Source organism: Eretmochelys imbricata, chromosome 9 (genome assembly GCF_965152235.1).
Source record: "Eretmochelys imbricata isolate rEreImb1 chromosome 9, rEreImb1.hap1, whole genome shotgun sequence".
NCBI classification, from domain to species: Eukaryota; Metazoa; Chordata; order Testudines; family Cheloniidae; genus Eretmochelys; species Eretmochelys imbricata.
The window spans coordinates 56,187,909-56,201,987 of NC_135580.1; the positions used below are offsets into that span (position 1 = coordinate 56,187,909).

At 50.3% G+C, this 14,079-nt stretch overlaps 1 protein-coding gene across 17 annotated transcripts in view; it reads left to right on the forward strand.

The window, feature by feature from the left end:
• KIF1A (kinesin family member 1A) overlaps positions 1–14,079 on the forward strand; it is a 183,542-nt gene that overhangs the window by 80,702 nt on the left and 88,761 nt on the right. For all 17 annotated transcript variants that reach the window (XM_077825919.1, XM_077825924.1, XM_077825925.1 and 14 more), the window contains 2 exons: positions 8,742–8,821; positions 9,525–9,631. In XM_077825919.1, coding sequence (XP_077682045.1) covers positions 8,742–8,821; positions 9,525–9,631 — 187 coding nt within the window. The remainder of the gene's footprint in view (positions 1–8,741; positions 8,822–9,524; positions 9,632–14,079) is intronic.

Consider the following 14,079-nt stretch of genomic DNA (forward strand, 5'->3'; position numbering starts at 1 on the left):
TTGTGACCTCCTCCTGACCGTTCTTAGCCACTGCACTTAAGACTCACTTAAAATCACAAATATCAGTTCTTAAAGTGTGAACTCCACTTGGAGTAACAAGCTGTACAAACACCTACTTGCTGTGCCACTGTGACTTTCCCCTGGTGTTATCTGTTGGGTCACTCCAGTCCTCGATTGGGAGCCAGTCTTACCCTGCTCTGCTGTGAGAACCCCCACTCCTGGACTGTTCACGCACAGTCTCTGGCATGTAAGCTGCTCCTTGGATTGAGGAACCGAATGATACTAGCCAATATCTCTGGTCCCAGACACAACCCTAGGAACCTCCTTCTTGCAGTGTTCAGTTATGCCCGCTGGACACTGCAAGATTATATGAGTTCGTCTGTTTAACAAAGAAATTGATATGCACCAGGCTTGTTATCCCAAGGGGAATCTCTGACATGCTTTAAATCAAATACACTTCTTCAGGTAGAATAAACAAACAGATTTAGTAACTACAAAGATAGATTTTAAGTGATTATAAGTCAAAGCATAACAAGTCAGATTTGGTGAAATGAAATAAAAGCAAAATGCATCCTAAACTGATTTTAACACTTTCAGTGCCCTTACAAACTTAGATGCTTCTCACCACAGGCTGACTGGTTGCCCTTCAGCCAGGCTTCAGTCGCTTGGTGGTGATGTCTGTAGATGGAGGTGGAAGAGAGAGGAAGCATGACTCTCCCTTTTATCATGTCCTTTCTTCCCTCTTGGCTTTGCCCCCCTCTTCAGAGTGAGGTGAGCATTACCTCATCACAGTCCCAAACTGACCAAAGGAAGGGGGTGACTCACTCGAGAGTCCAACAGATCTTTTGTTGTTGCCTTGGCCAGTGTTCTTTGTTCCTGTGAGGCTGGGCTGGGTTTGTCCCATACATGCCCTGATGAGGTGTGAACTGTCCCTCTGCTCCTGGAGAGTTTTTGCCTGGGCTTGCTTTAAGCCTTGAGGACACATTTTCAGCCTCATAACTATATACATGAAATTACAACCTGTAACATTACTATAACAACGAATTACTATAACATTACCATAACAACAATGCTCAGTACATCATGAGCCTTCCAAAGACACATGACATGATAAACTGTGCATTAGATACCACACAATCATATTATAAGGATGAATATGAGATGCTGGGTGTTCCTCCAAGGTACAGAATGTCACACCTATCTCCTGCAGTGTTCAGAGAGTAAATACACGAGCAGTGGTAAGGTGCTTAGATGCTATAATAAAGAGGTCATATAAGTATCATTAATAGATAGATACCCAGGAAACAGGTGTCTAATTAACACATAACTGGATGGGTAGAGAGAGAAAGTAAGGCCTTTTGCAAAAGTGGATCCCCATAACGAAGCACTTAACTCCATATTTGGGCACCTGGATAAATCAGAAAGTGCTGTGCACCCTGCAACACCTGTTGAGGTGTGGGGTAGTTAATCAGAGCTCAGCACTTTGAAAATCAAGCCACTTATTCAGGTGCTCAATACCGCATGAGGAGGTGAATTTTATGCAGGCGTTATGGAGATTCTTGTCTACAGACACTTGTGCAATATCCTAACAAAAACCACCTTAGCAGTCCTCCCCAAGTGAGAGCTGATGTCCCAGGGCGAAGCAAAGGCTGCAAGGGTTAGCTTAGCACAGGCTGCAAAGCAGGAAGATCTAGATGAGAAAGTGAGAGGAAGAAGCAGAAAAAGCCAGCTCAATGAGGGGGAGGAGGAAAGAAGCGACTGCATCATCTGTTGTGACCAGGCTTTAGTAGATTGGGTGGAGGATGCAGAGGAGACATTTTGGCTACTCCCAATTGTCAGATAGACTCAGTAACTAATTCTTTCTCCTTGTGCATCTGCGGGCTCTCTTCCTGAGAGGCAGGGACTGAGGGGCTCAGGAATCACCTAATCCTATAAAGCAGGAATTGCTTAAGGTCTGTGATCTTCATCTTTTAATAAATAACCCTTCCACTCCTCAGTGTGTTGACTGTTTGCCCTTACATGAGGGACAGTTTCTGATTCTCTTTGCATACCGTGTAGACTGGTTTTATGGTTGTGATTTTAGAGGATCTCCCACAAGGGATCAATCAGGTGTAAGATTATAACAATGTGAGCTTGCTCCCAAAAGTGCTCTGCTTCTGGCAGCTAAAATTCCAGCACTGAGTGCTTCCTCCTAGCAGCACGGCTGCTCCTTGGCCATTTGGGGGTGCGTTAGTTGTGCCATGGGAGGACTTGGCTGGCTGTAATTGAATAAAGAAGCTACCAGGTGCTGGTGAATTCAGGAATCTCAGCTCCAGCTCAAAGGATGTATAGGCCCTTCTGTGTTACAGTAGTATGTCCATGCCCCTTGGCTCACACGACCCACTTGACTTTTACTCAAATGTAGGGTGGTATTAGAAAGTTGAGGCAAATTTCTTTACATTTTCCAAGCCAGTTAGAGAAGCAACGTCAATGCTGAACAGACCTGATTTCCCCAACCCCCATGTGGCGCCATCACTGGCACCTGTGCAAAGTGGGTGTGAATGGACCCTGCTGTGAATGGAAAGCCTGATATGCCCCCTTGGCATGAAAGTAAATGGCCTGGTCAGATGCAGGGCACAGGGGAACCAGGCCCCAGCTCTGCTGTTCCGGCTTCTGTTTTGATTTTTAATCAGCTTGTGAGGCACTGTTCAGGGAGGCAGGAACTGTCAAAGAAGTTAGAAGCCCAGTAAATGTCAATGGGAGTTGGGTACCTGACTCTCTTTAGCCACCTTTGAAAATCCCTATGTGACGTTCCCCTCTGGTGTTATCTGAATTGGTGATCTGTTAGGGCACTCCAATTCTTGACTCTGGGAGCCAGCCTTACCCTGCTCTGCTGTGAGAACCCCCACTCCTGGGCTGTTCACACACAGCCTCTGGCATGTAAGCTGCTCCCAGCTACTTGCAACCGAATGAGACTAGCCAATGTCTTTGGTCCCAGACTAAACCCTAGGAACCTCCATCTTGCAGTGTCCAGTTTTGCCCACTGGACACTGCAAGCTTTTATGAGTTTGTCAATTTAACAAAGAAATTGGTATGTACCAGGCTTGTTATCCTAAGGAGAGTCTCTGACACGCTTCAAACCAAACACACTTTTTCAGGTAGAATAAACAAACAGGTTTATTAACTATAAAGATAGATTTTAAGTGAGTATAAGTCAAAGCATAACAAGTCAGATTTGGTGAAATTAAATAAAAGCAAAACACATTCTAAGCTGATCTTAACACTTTCAATGTCCTTACAAACTTAGAGCATGTCTACACAGGCAAAGTTACAGCACCAGCAGTTACAACACCGCTCAGAGAGCGCTGAAGGAAAACTGCTGTTGTGTGTTCACACTGACAGCTGCCTCCGCAATAGCATGTTCACACTTGCGGCGCTATTCAGAGAGGTGCACTCTGGGCAGCTCTCCCACAGAGCACCTCTTTCTCTTCTGCTACTAAGACTTGTGGGAAGGCGGAAGAGGTCGCGGGGCATCCTGGGTCCTGACCCAATGCCCTGTGACACATTGCTTCGTATACCAGCAATCCCTGTGCTTCCATCTGCATTTGGCACCATCTTTCAACGGTTTGTGTACTGCGCGCCCTGCCCTGCCTCTTTCTGGCTGCAGGAATGGATCCTGAGCTGTTGACAAGAATGCTGTTCGGACTGACCAACACGTCACAAGTGGCAGTGGAGTTATTCCTTAAACTACAAAGGCAAGAGGAGTGCAACATTGATCTCGCCATGCGAAGTAGCTACGACACAAGATTTCTTGTGGCATTCACTATGGTGCTGACCACTGTGGAACACCGCTTTTGGGATCGGGAAACAAGCACTAAGATCACATTGTGATGCACGTCTGGGATGACGAGCAGTGGCTGCAGAACTTTTGCATGAGGAAAGCCACATTCATGGGACTGTGTGAAGAGCTTGCACCAGCCCTGTGGTGCAAGGACACAAGAATGAGAGCTGCCCTGCTGTTGGAGAAGCGCTTGGTGATTGCACTGTGGAAGCTGGCTACTCCAGACTCCTACTGATGGGTCGCTAACCAGTTCGGAGTGGGAAAGTCGAGCATTGGACTCGTGTTGATGGAAGTGTGCAGGGCCATTAATCGCATCCAGCTCCGAAAGACCATGACTCTGGGCAACATGCGTGAGATTGTGGATGGCTTTGCACAGATGGGCTTCCCTAACTGCGGAGGGGTGATAGATGGCACACACATTCCAATTCTGGCACCAGACCACCTAGCCAACGAGTACATTAATCGCAAGATGTATTTCTCAGTGGTTCTCCAGGCGCTTGTGGATCACCGTAAGCGTTTCACAGACATTAACACAGGCTGGTCCGGAAAAGTGCATGATGCACGCATCTTTCATAACACTGGCCTGTTCAAGAAGCTGCAAGCAGGGACTTTCTTCCCAGACCAGAAGATCACCATGGGGGAAGTTGAAATGCCCACTGTGATCCTGGGAGACTCCACCTACCGCTTAATGCCGTGGCTCATGAAGCCATACACGGGGCAACTTGACAGCAGCAAGGAGCAGTTCAACAACAGGCTGAGCAAAATGCAGAATGACTGGAGTGTGCATTCGGCCATTTAAAAGCCTGCTGGCGATGCCTGTATGGGAAACTGGACATGGCCGATGATAATATTCCTATGCTTATAGCCGCATGCTGTGCACACCATAATATTTGTGAAGGGAAGGGTGAAAGATTCACTCAGGGCTGGACAGCAGAGACTCAGCACCTGGAGGCTGAGTTTGAACAGCCAGAGACCAGGGCTATTAGAGGGGCACAGCGTGGGGCCATAAGGATCAGGGATGCTTTGAGGCAGCAATTTGAAGCTGAAAGCCATTAATATTTGTTGCTGTGCTCGGGATTGCAATGCTTGTAATGCTACGAGGTGATTGTTGCACATGATGCAAGAAGGGGCCTTAACATAGCTGTACATATGTTGCCTTGCAGTGCTCTTTTTGCTTTCACTTAATAGAATAAAGATTGCTTTCAAACAAACACAATTATTTTATTGAAAGACAACAACCAGAGGAGAGAGTCAAACGAAAAAATTAATCAGCAGGTAGGGGGGTGGGGGGGAGGGAATGGGGGAATGGAAGGTTTCAAGAGGAGGAGGGGTCCCGGGACGGCTATTGATTTATGTATGTCTAGGGATCATACCCAATCTTCTCCTTTGGAGTACGATGCAGCGGGTGCTGTACTTCAGCAGGGCCAAACTACAGATGGATGGGTGTTGAGTGCAGTAGGCATTGGGAGTGAGGAGGGAGGAGTGGAATACTGCGGGTAGAGAGTAGAGCTAGGAGGTTGATAAGAGTATATTGGCGGGCGGAGCATGGGAAAGTTTTTTGCAACAGCGGCTGCAGGGGAGAGCAGGTGCAGAGCTGCTTGGTTTGAAGAGCTAGTATCTCCCTGGAGCATGTCCACTTGGTGCTCCATAACTGTTAAGAGCCGCTCCGTGTCTTCTTTCTGGTGTGCCGCGTTTGCCTTTTGTTCCCTCTTCTTGCTGTCCTGCCACTCCTTCAATTCCTTTTTCTCGGCGGCGGACTGTATCATAACCTCATACATAAAGTCCTCCTTAGTCCTTCTTAGCTGCTTTCGAATTCTTCACAACCATTCTGCCGCCAATAAGGGAGGCTGGCCTCCCACGGTCATCTCTGTGAAGTTCAAATGCAACCTTTTACAGAAGCAGTATTGTTTGCAACACAGACAACACTTTTTCAGTGCTTTAAAACACAGCTAACACTAACTGGCTGACTCCAGGCAAGCACACACAAGCCACAAGACCTCCAAAATGGTGAGTAGCCACAGGGGCAAAGTAAATCACTGTTCCCGGACCCTGCTGTACACTAGGCACATGGCTCTTGGGCACTTGGGGAGAGCCAGCACTGTGGCGGGAGGGGAGGGGGGCTGATAATCATTCCTGTCCCCACACTTTCCACAGGAGATTATCATTTTGGAAGATATCTCACTGTTGAGGGTGAGCAGGGAATCAAGGAAGGGTGTTCTCCAGGCCTGCAGCTTCCAACCTGGTCCCTATGCAGCTAGCCTGTGTGCAGCTATGGTCTCCCCCATCCGCTCCCCATGACGGCACAGTGGTGGGGGAAAGTTACTGTTGATGGGGCAAGAAACAAAGCAGCTCTGCCGAGGAACCAGCGGGAGCGGATTGCCCAGTATCTCCACAAGAGTTTCCTGGAGATCTCTGAGGGAGATTCCCATGAAGTGAGGGAGTGTATCAACAGCCGCTCAAACTAGGCATGATGTGGGAGACAAGCCTGCTTTCTGCAGCTTCCTGCCCCCAACAACTCTCTTCAGCAATTTCCAAAACCAGATCCACTTACCAGGGCCTCCTCTCCTGTTTCTGCTTCGCCAATATCCGCCTGCTGTGACTGGTGTGACAGGGTCGGGCCAGAGGGCTACAAGACAGTAATAGAAGGCAGATATATTAGCCCCAGGTTAAGTAGGTCCCTTTTCCCTGGGTAAGGGAACAGAGAAGGTTCCAGAACAATCAGGAACCTTCTGGAGACAATTAAGACAGACAGGCTGATTAGAACACCTGCAGCCAATCAAGAAGCTGCTAGAATCAATTAAGGCAGGCTAATCAGGGCACCTGGGTTTAAAAAGGAGTTCACTTCAGTTTATGGTGCGCGTGTAAGGAGCTGGGAGCAAGAGGCACTAGGAACTGAGAGTGAGAACGTATACTGTTGGATGACTGAGGAGTACAAGCATTATCAGTCACCAGGAGGAAGGTCCTATGGTGAGGATAAAGAAGGTGTTGGGAGGAGGCCATGGGGAAGTAGCCCAGGGAGTTGTAGCTGTCGCACAGCTGTTCCAGGAGGCACTCTAGACAGCTGCATTCCACAGGGCCCTGGGCTGGAACCCGGAGTCGAGGGCGGGCCCGGGTTCCCCCCAAACCTCCCAACTCCTGATCAGACACAGAAGGAGTCGACCTGGACTGTGGGTTCAGAAAAACGGCCAAGCTGAGGGCTGTCATGAAGCTCCAAGGTGAACAAATCCGCCAATAAGCGCAAGACCCACCAAGGTAGAGGAGGAACTTTGTCACACTAGCTAGACTCCTCCGGGGTAAAAAAGAGCTCCTGACTGCATGCATCTCTGGCCTCCGAGTCATCCTCTGCCTCTGGTTCCCCCTGCCCCTCTTCATCCAAAATTACCTCCTCCTGGCTCGGTCCACTCTCGACTGGCAATGAAGCCAATGAAGTATCCACAGGGGACTTCACAGTGGAGGTGGGATCACCACCGAGTATCGCGTCCAGCTCTTTGTAGAACAGGCAGCTCGTGGTCACAGCACCAGAGCAGCGGTTTGCCTCCCGCGCCTTGTGGTAGGCATTCCACAGCTCCTTCACTTTGACCCTGCACTGCAATGTGTCCTGATCATGGCCCTTTTCTATCATGCATCTAGACATGTGTCCATAGGTATCTGCACTGCCTCCTCTCCCCAAATACCGATGAGGTCCAGTAGCTTGGCATTGCTCTAAGCAGGGGATTACGTGGTGCATGGAGCAGGCATGGCCACCTGGAAAGATGCACTGAGACCACTGCATGCATCACAGAGGAAACAGGAAAGGGACTTTCAAATTTGCAAAGGAATGTATGGGGTGGGGCTGACGGTTGGTCACCTGAGGGCAGGGCAGTAGAGTTCAAACCGATGGCCAGAGAGGTGAGAACAGGCATTGTGGGACACCTCCCAGAGGTCAATCGCAGCGCTGTAATTGACCAGGGGGGTCTACACTGGCACCGCAGTGCTGTAGCCCCGGTGCAGAAAGCTCTACACCTCCCATTGAGGTGGTTTTTTTAGAGCGCTGCAACTGTGCAGATTCTGCGCACTAAGTGGCTTGGCAGTGTGTGCACCTCGGGAGTTACAGTGCTCAAAGCTGTTTTACTGCGCACAAACTTGCCAGTGTAGACAAGCCTTTAGATGCTTCTCTCCACAGTCTGGCTGGGTGCTCTTCAGCACCTTTGATCAGCGCTTCAGTCGCTTGGTGTGGTCTCCGTAGATGTAGGTGGAAGAGAGAGAGGAAGAGCATGGCAAATGTCTCTCCTTTTTATCATGTCCTTTCTTCCCTATTGGCTTAGTGCTGCCTTCAGAGTCAGGTGAGCATTACCTCATCGCAATGCCAAACTGATCAAAGGAAAGGAGGTGACTCCCTTGAGAGTCGAACAGATTCTTTTGTTGCTGTCTAGGTCAGCGTCCTTTGTTCCTGTGAGGCTGGGCTGGGTTTGTTCCATACATGTCCTGATGAGGTGTGAACTGCCTCTCAGCTCTTGTAGAGTTTTTGCATGGGCTTATTTTAAGCCACCAGGATACATTTTCAGCCTCATAACTATATACATGAAATTATAACCTATAACATAACTATAACGACTACTATAACATCACTATAACAACCATACTCAGTGCATCATGAGCCTTCCAAAGACACCCAACATGACAAACTTTGTATTGGATACCACACAGTCATTTTACACGGATGAACATTGGGGTGCTGGTTGTTCCCCTGAGGTACAGAGTGTCACACCCTACCCCAAATATTCTCTCCTGGAATTATGCTGGGGCAGGAGTGGAGGCTCCGTGCAGTGGAGCAGCCTGTCAGATGGCCGTGTTTTTGAGGGTGGGGCTGTCCTGTGACATGGCTTGGTGTCTGGCACGGTTACTGAGAATGCCTTTGACCCGTTGACTCTTTCCCTCCTAGACGCCTCACCTGGTCAATCTGAATGAGGACCCCCTGATGTCTGAATGCCTTCTGTACTACATTAAGGATGGGATAACCAGGTGAGAGCATAACCGCCACAGAATCATGTAGCACCAGTGTGTCTGCTGAAATGAACAGCATTGGACTCTGGTTGTCTGAGTGCAGGGCAGGCCCAGGGCATGGGATCCCCCTCTCCTCCTCATTCACTGCTGAACCAGGTGTCGGTGCTCTGTTGCTATCAAACTCAGGTCACTAGTGACAAAGAGACCTGATACTATGGAGGAATTGCAGCCCTGCCCTCTGCGTAGTCCCTGGGTCAGGCTGGACTTCCCAGAGAGGTGAACTGAAGGGGAATCTAATTGATGTGTTCCCATGGACTTAATGTGCTGTCCCGTGAAGGGGAGCTGGGCAGCGCTATCCTTGTGGAAGAATGTCCCATCCTGGGGATGGGCGAGGGCTGTCGTCTGCAGAAGCCCTGGCCCTACACTACCGGGTGGGCAGGGAGAGAGAGCAGATGCATATTCTAATTCCACCACTTGGAAGGGATGCATTAGCTGGTGTATACTGGCATGTGAAAAGTCACATTTCCCCATGACAGCTTCCAATTAAGATGTTTGCCTTGCTGCCCACTGAGGGTCTCCTGAGACCAGATCCAAAGCCCATTAAAGTAGATGGAATGACCAGTGGGCTTTGGATCAGGCCCTTCAAGTGCGCTGCTGTAAACGGTCTGAAATGTGGTGTATTATTGCCAGGGAACCCTACTAAGTCTGTGTCTCCCCGCAGGGTCGGCCGAGAGGACGCGGAGAGGAGGCAGGACATCGTGCTGAGTGGACACTTCATTAAGGAAGAGCACTGCATTTTCCGCAGCCACACCAAGGCCGGTGGCGAAGGTACCCTCAGACAGAGAGCCTCACACGTCCACACTCTGTGCTTTCACCCCAGTTCAGTCACATACCTGGCTACCTTCAGCTCCTTCTTAGTGTTTGCAGTCAGGGCATCCGAGCTCCTACTTACATCCAGGAGGACTGGGACACTAATGCCTGTCAAGAGGCATGGAGGAGGGCACCTTCTCTCTACCTACTTGTCAAGGTGGGGTGTGTGGGAGTGCAGCCTTGACAGGATGTGCTGTGATATCACCGCCTGTCTCCTGGGTTGGGTCATTCCCATTTCCTTCCTTGCACTCGTTGAAGCACAGTCAGACCAATCTCCTGGCTGTGCCATCTTCCCCGTTCACACCCCTTGAAAGGCAGCTAGCAGTGCAGAGCATTGGCAGGACACTGTTGCCTTCCATAGCCATGCCACTGGCAGAAGTGAAGGGAAGCATCTCCAGGGAATTGCGGCTGATATGCTAATAGAGGCCATTCTGTAAGGCAAATCAGGAAGTAGAGAAGATGGGTGTGAAAGAAAAGAGTGAGCTATGAAGGCTGATTCCCTTGCCGAAGACATTCTGTGTTATCTGAGGTCATCCCTCCTGCAGAATGGGCAGTTATTGTTAATGAGGCTTGCTCACAGGATGTGGGGGGTAAATCTCTGGGATTGATTTGCGGAAAGGCCAGAGACTCAGGCTCTGTTTTTTTCTTAATCCCGCCACAGTCTTTCAGAATGCGCTTTGTAGCTTCGATGGGAGCATGGTCTAACCCCTAGGATCAGTGATACACGTCACTGGCCAAGCAGAGTGAGGCCAAGCACTTAGCTCAGTGGCATTTTGCTGTTTGCAGTCTTGGGATGCACAGGGAAACATTTTGTTCATTTTGGTGACTGGCGACCAGACCTGATTTCCACCTTGTGCCCATTTGATACTTAGGCAGTGGAGAGGTGGTGACATCAGAGGTAGCACAGCCAGTCATAACTTTGTCCCTCTAGTTCATTTGCATACTTCAATCCCATGTGTTGAAATGAGTCAGCAAGTGAAACTGCAGGTCAGGATTCTGCTCTGCTTTGTCAGAGATGGGGGCTGGGGGCTCAGGACTGGAATAGTGGGGACTGCTTCAGGACAGGAGCTGTGTTGGTTGAGTAGGAGTGAGGCTGGAGATTTGAACTGTGGCTCCCGCCACACTATGGCTGGCCAGGGGTGCAGGAACAATTGGTGTAGTGAGGATGCTGACAGTCATTGAACCAAACTGTAATATAATGGAAACCACTTCAAGACGGGGGGTGCGGTGCACCCCCACCATGTTCCCTCTAATTTTTTCTATCCATGGGCAAAATGAATTTTGTTATGTGCACCATATTGAGGTAATGTGGGGATGTGCGCCAGCAGTAGAAACAAAAAACCTAGATATTTATAAAAAGAAAAGGAGTACTTGTGGCACCTTAGTGACTAACCAATTTATTTGAGCATAAGCTTTCGTAAGCTACAGCTCACTTCATCGGATGCATACTGTGGAAAGTGTAGAAGATCTTTTTATATACACACAAAGCATGAAAAAATACCTCCTCCCATCCCACTCTCCTGCTGGTAATAGCTTATCTAAAGTGACCACTCTCCTTACAATGTGTATGATAATCAAGGTGGGCCATTTCCAGCACAAATCCAGGGTTTAACAAGAATGTCTGAGGGGGGGTGGGAGTAGGAAAAAACAAGGGGAAATAGGTTACCTTGCATAATGACTTAGCCACTCCCAGTCTCTATTCAAGCCTAAGTTAATTGTATCCAATTTGCAAATGAATTCCAATTCAACAGTCTCTGGCTGGAGTCTGGATTTGAAGGTTTTTTGTTGTAATATCGCAACTTTCATGTTTATAATCGCGTGACCAGAGAGATTGAAGTGTTCTCTGGCTGGTTTATGAATGTTATAATTCTTGACATCTGATTTGTGTCCATTTATTCTTGTATGTAGAGACTGTCCAGTTTGACAAATGTACATGGCAGAGGGGCATTGCTGGCACATGATGGCATATATCACATTGGTGGATGTGCAGGTGAATGAGCCTCTGATAGTGTGGCTGATGTTATTAGGCCCTGTGATGGTGTCCCCTGAATAGATATGTGGGCACAGTTGGCAACGGGCTTTGTTGCAAGGATAGGTTCCTGGGTTAGTGGTTCTGTTGTGTGGTATGTGGTTGCTGGTGAGTATTTGCTTCAGGTTTGGGGGCTGTCTGTAGGCAAGGACTGGCCTGTCTCCCGAGATTTGTGAGAACACCCCTCCAACGCATTATTAAGGATCTACAACCTATCCTGAAGGATGACCCAACACTCTCACAAATCTTGGGAGACAGGCCAGTCCTTGCCTGAAACTGTTGAATTGGAATTCATTTGCAAATTGGATACAATTAACTTAGGCTTGAATAACTTAGGCTGCACAGCCTCAAGGACTCGCGAGCTACACTTAAGTCGCTGGGTATGCACACCCCGGCGACCCAGAGGAAGCCCCTTAAGCCACAGCCTCCCCCTCAACGCCAGTACCAGCCTCGCCATAGGTATGAGCCTTACCGTAGGCGAGGCAGGGATCACAGGCAACGGCGCAACAACCATAATGCACCGGGCCAGAAACAAGGCCAGCACAAACCCCAGCCGGGCAGTATGCCAGACTTTTGAAGGTGCGCTCGAGGACAGCGTACCAGAGCAGTCACCGGAACCGTCCCTTTGTTTCCTGAACTGCCTGCCCTGTTTCTCCCGTGCGTGGTCCACCATTACCTCAGACCTTTGGGTCTTACGCACGGTGCAGAACAGGTACTCGCTGCAGTTTGCCTCCCTCTCCCCCCCACCCCTCTTTCCTGTCCCTCTTCAGGGACCCCTCTCACCAGCATCTCCTAGAGAAGGAAGTCCGCTTGCTGCTGGAGGCGGGGGTGGTAGAGTCGGTGCCGCACAGCCTAAGGGGGAAAGGGTTCTACTCCTGGTACTTCCTCATCCCCAAGGCCAAAAGGGGCCTTTGTCCCATTTTAGTCCTGCACGGGCTCAACAAGTTCCAGGTCAAGGACCGGTTCTGCATGGTCTCTCTGGGCACCATCATCCCTTCCCTGGATCCGGGGGACTGGTTCGCTGCCCTCGACATGAAGGACACGGACTTCCATATCACCATCCACCCAGCACGTCGGAGGTTCCTACGCTTCACCGTGGGCCAAGAACATTACCAGTTTGCAGTTCTCCCATTTGGTTAGGCCGCAGCCCCAGGGGTATTCACGAAGTGCATGGCGGTGGTGGCAGCCTTCTTACGGAGACAGAGAATCCGCGTGTACCCGTACCTAGACGACTGGCTCCTGGCGGGCCGATCTGAGGCGGAAGTGTGGGGCCATGTGGCAGATTGTTCCGCGAGCTGGGGCTCCTGGTCAACGTCCCCAAGTCCATGCTTGTACCCACACAGAGAGTGGAATTCATAGGGGCGGTTCTGGAAGCAGTGGAGGTCAGAACAAGCTTTCCAGTATCCCAATTCCGGGCTATCCAGCAAGCTGTGGCCTCCCTGCACCAGTTTCCAATGACAACGGCCAGGTGCTGCCAGCCGCTGCTGGGCCACATGGCAGCATGCACACACATGGTCAGGCATGCCAGACTGAGACTCAGGACTCTGCAGGCGTGGCTTGCTCGTGTGTACCGCCCAGGCAGGGACCCCTGGACTTGGTAGTGACAGCCCCAAGGGACGTGCTGGACTCCCTGCTGTGGTGGCAGTCCCAGCCTGTGGATTGCGAAGGCATCCCCTTTGCCGCCCCACAACCGGACTTGACGGTGGTGACGGACACGTCAGAACACGGATGGAGGGCTCACCTGGGGGACCTCAGGACTCAGGGCTTGTGGTCTGGAGCAGAGCGGTCACTCCATATCAATGTGAAGGAGCTCAGGGCAGTTCGTCTCTCCTGCCAGACCTTTCACGCCACTCTGAGTGGTCACTACTGCCATGTTTTATATAAACAGACAGGGCAGGGCTCGTTCCTCGCCACTCTGTCACGAGGCTCTCCTCCTCTGGGACTTTTACATAGCCCATGCAATTCATCTCGAGGCGTCCTATCTCCCAGGGGTACAAAACGAGCTGGTGGACTCCCTCAGCAGGTCATACCGCATGCACGAGTGGACGCTCAGGGTGGACGTCATGCTTTCACTCTTCTGCAGGTGAGGGTTTCCCCAAGTAGACCTGTTTGCCACCAGGGCCAACGCCCAGTGCCCATGGTTCTGCTCATTCCAGGGCCGCAGCCCAGGCTCGCTCGCGGACGCATTTGCGATCCCATGGAGAGGGGGCTTGAGGTATGCTTTTCCCCTGCTCCCCTTAGTACACAAGGTCCTGCTTAAGGTACTCAGGAACAGGGCAGCGGTGATCCTCATCGCCCCAGCCTGGGCCCGCCAGCACTGGTACACATCGCTCCTAGAGCTTTTGGTGGAGGCCCCAGTAGTCCTGCCCCTACACTG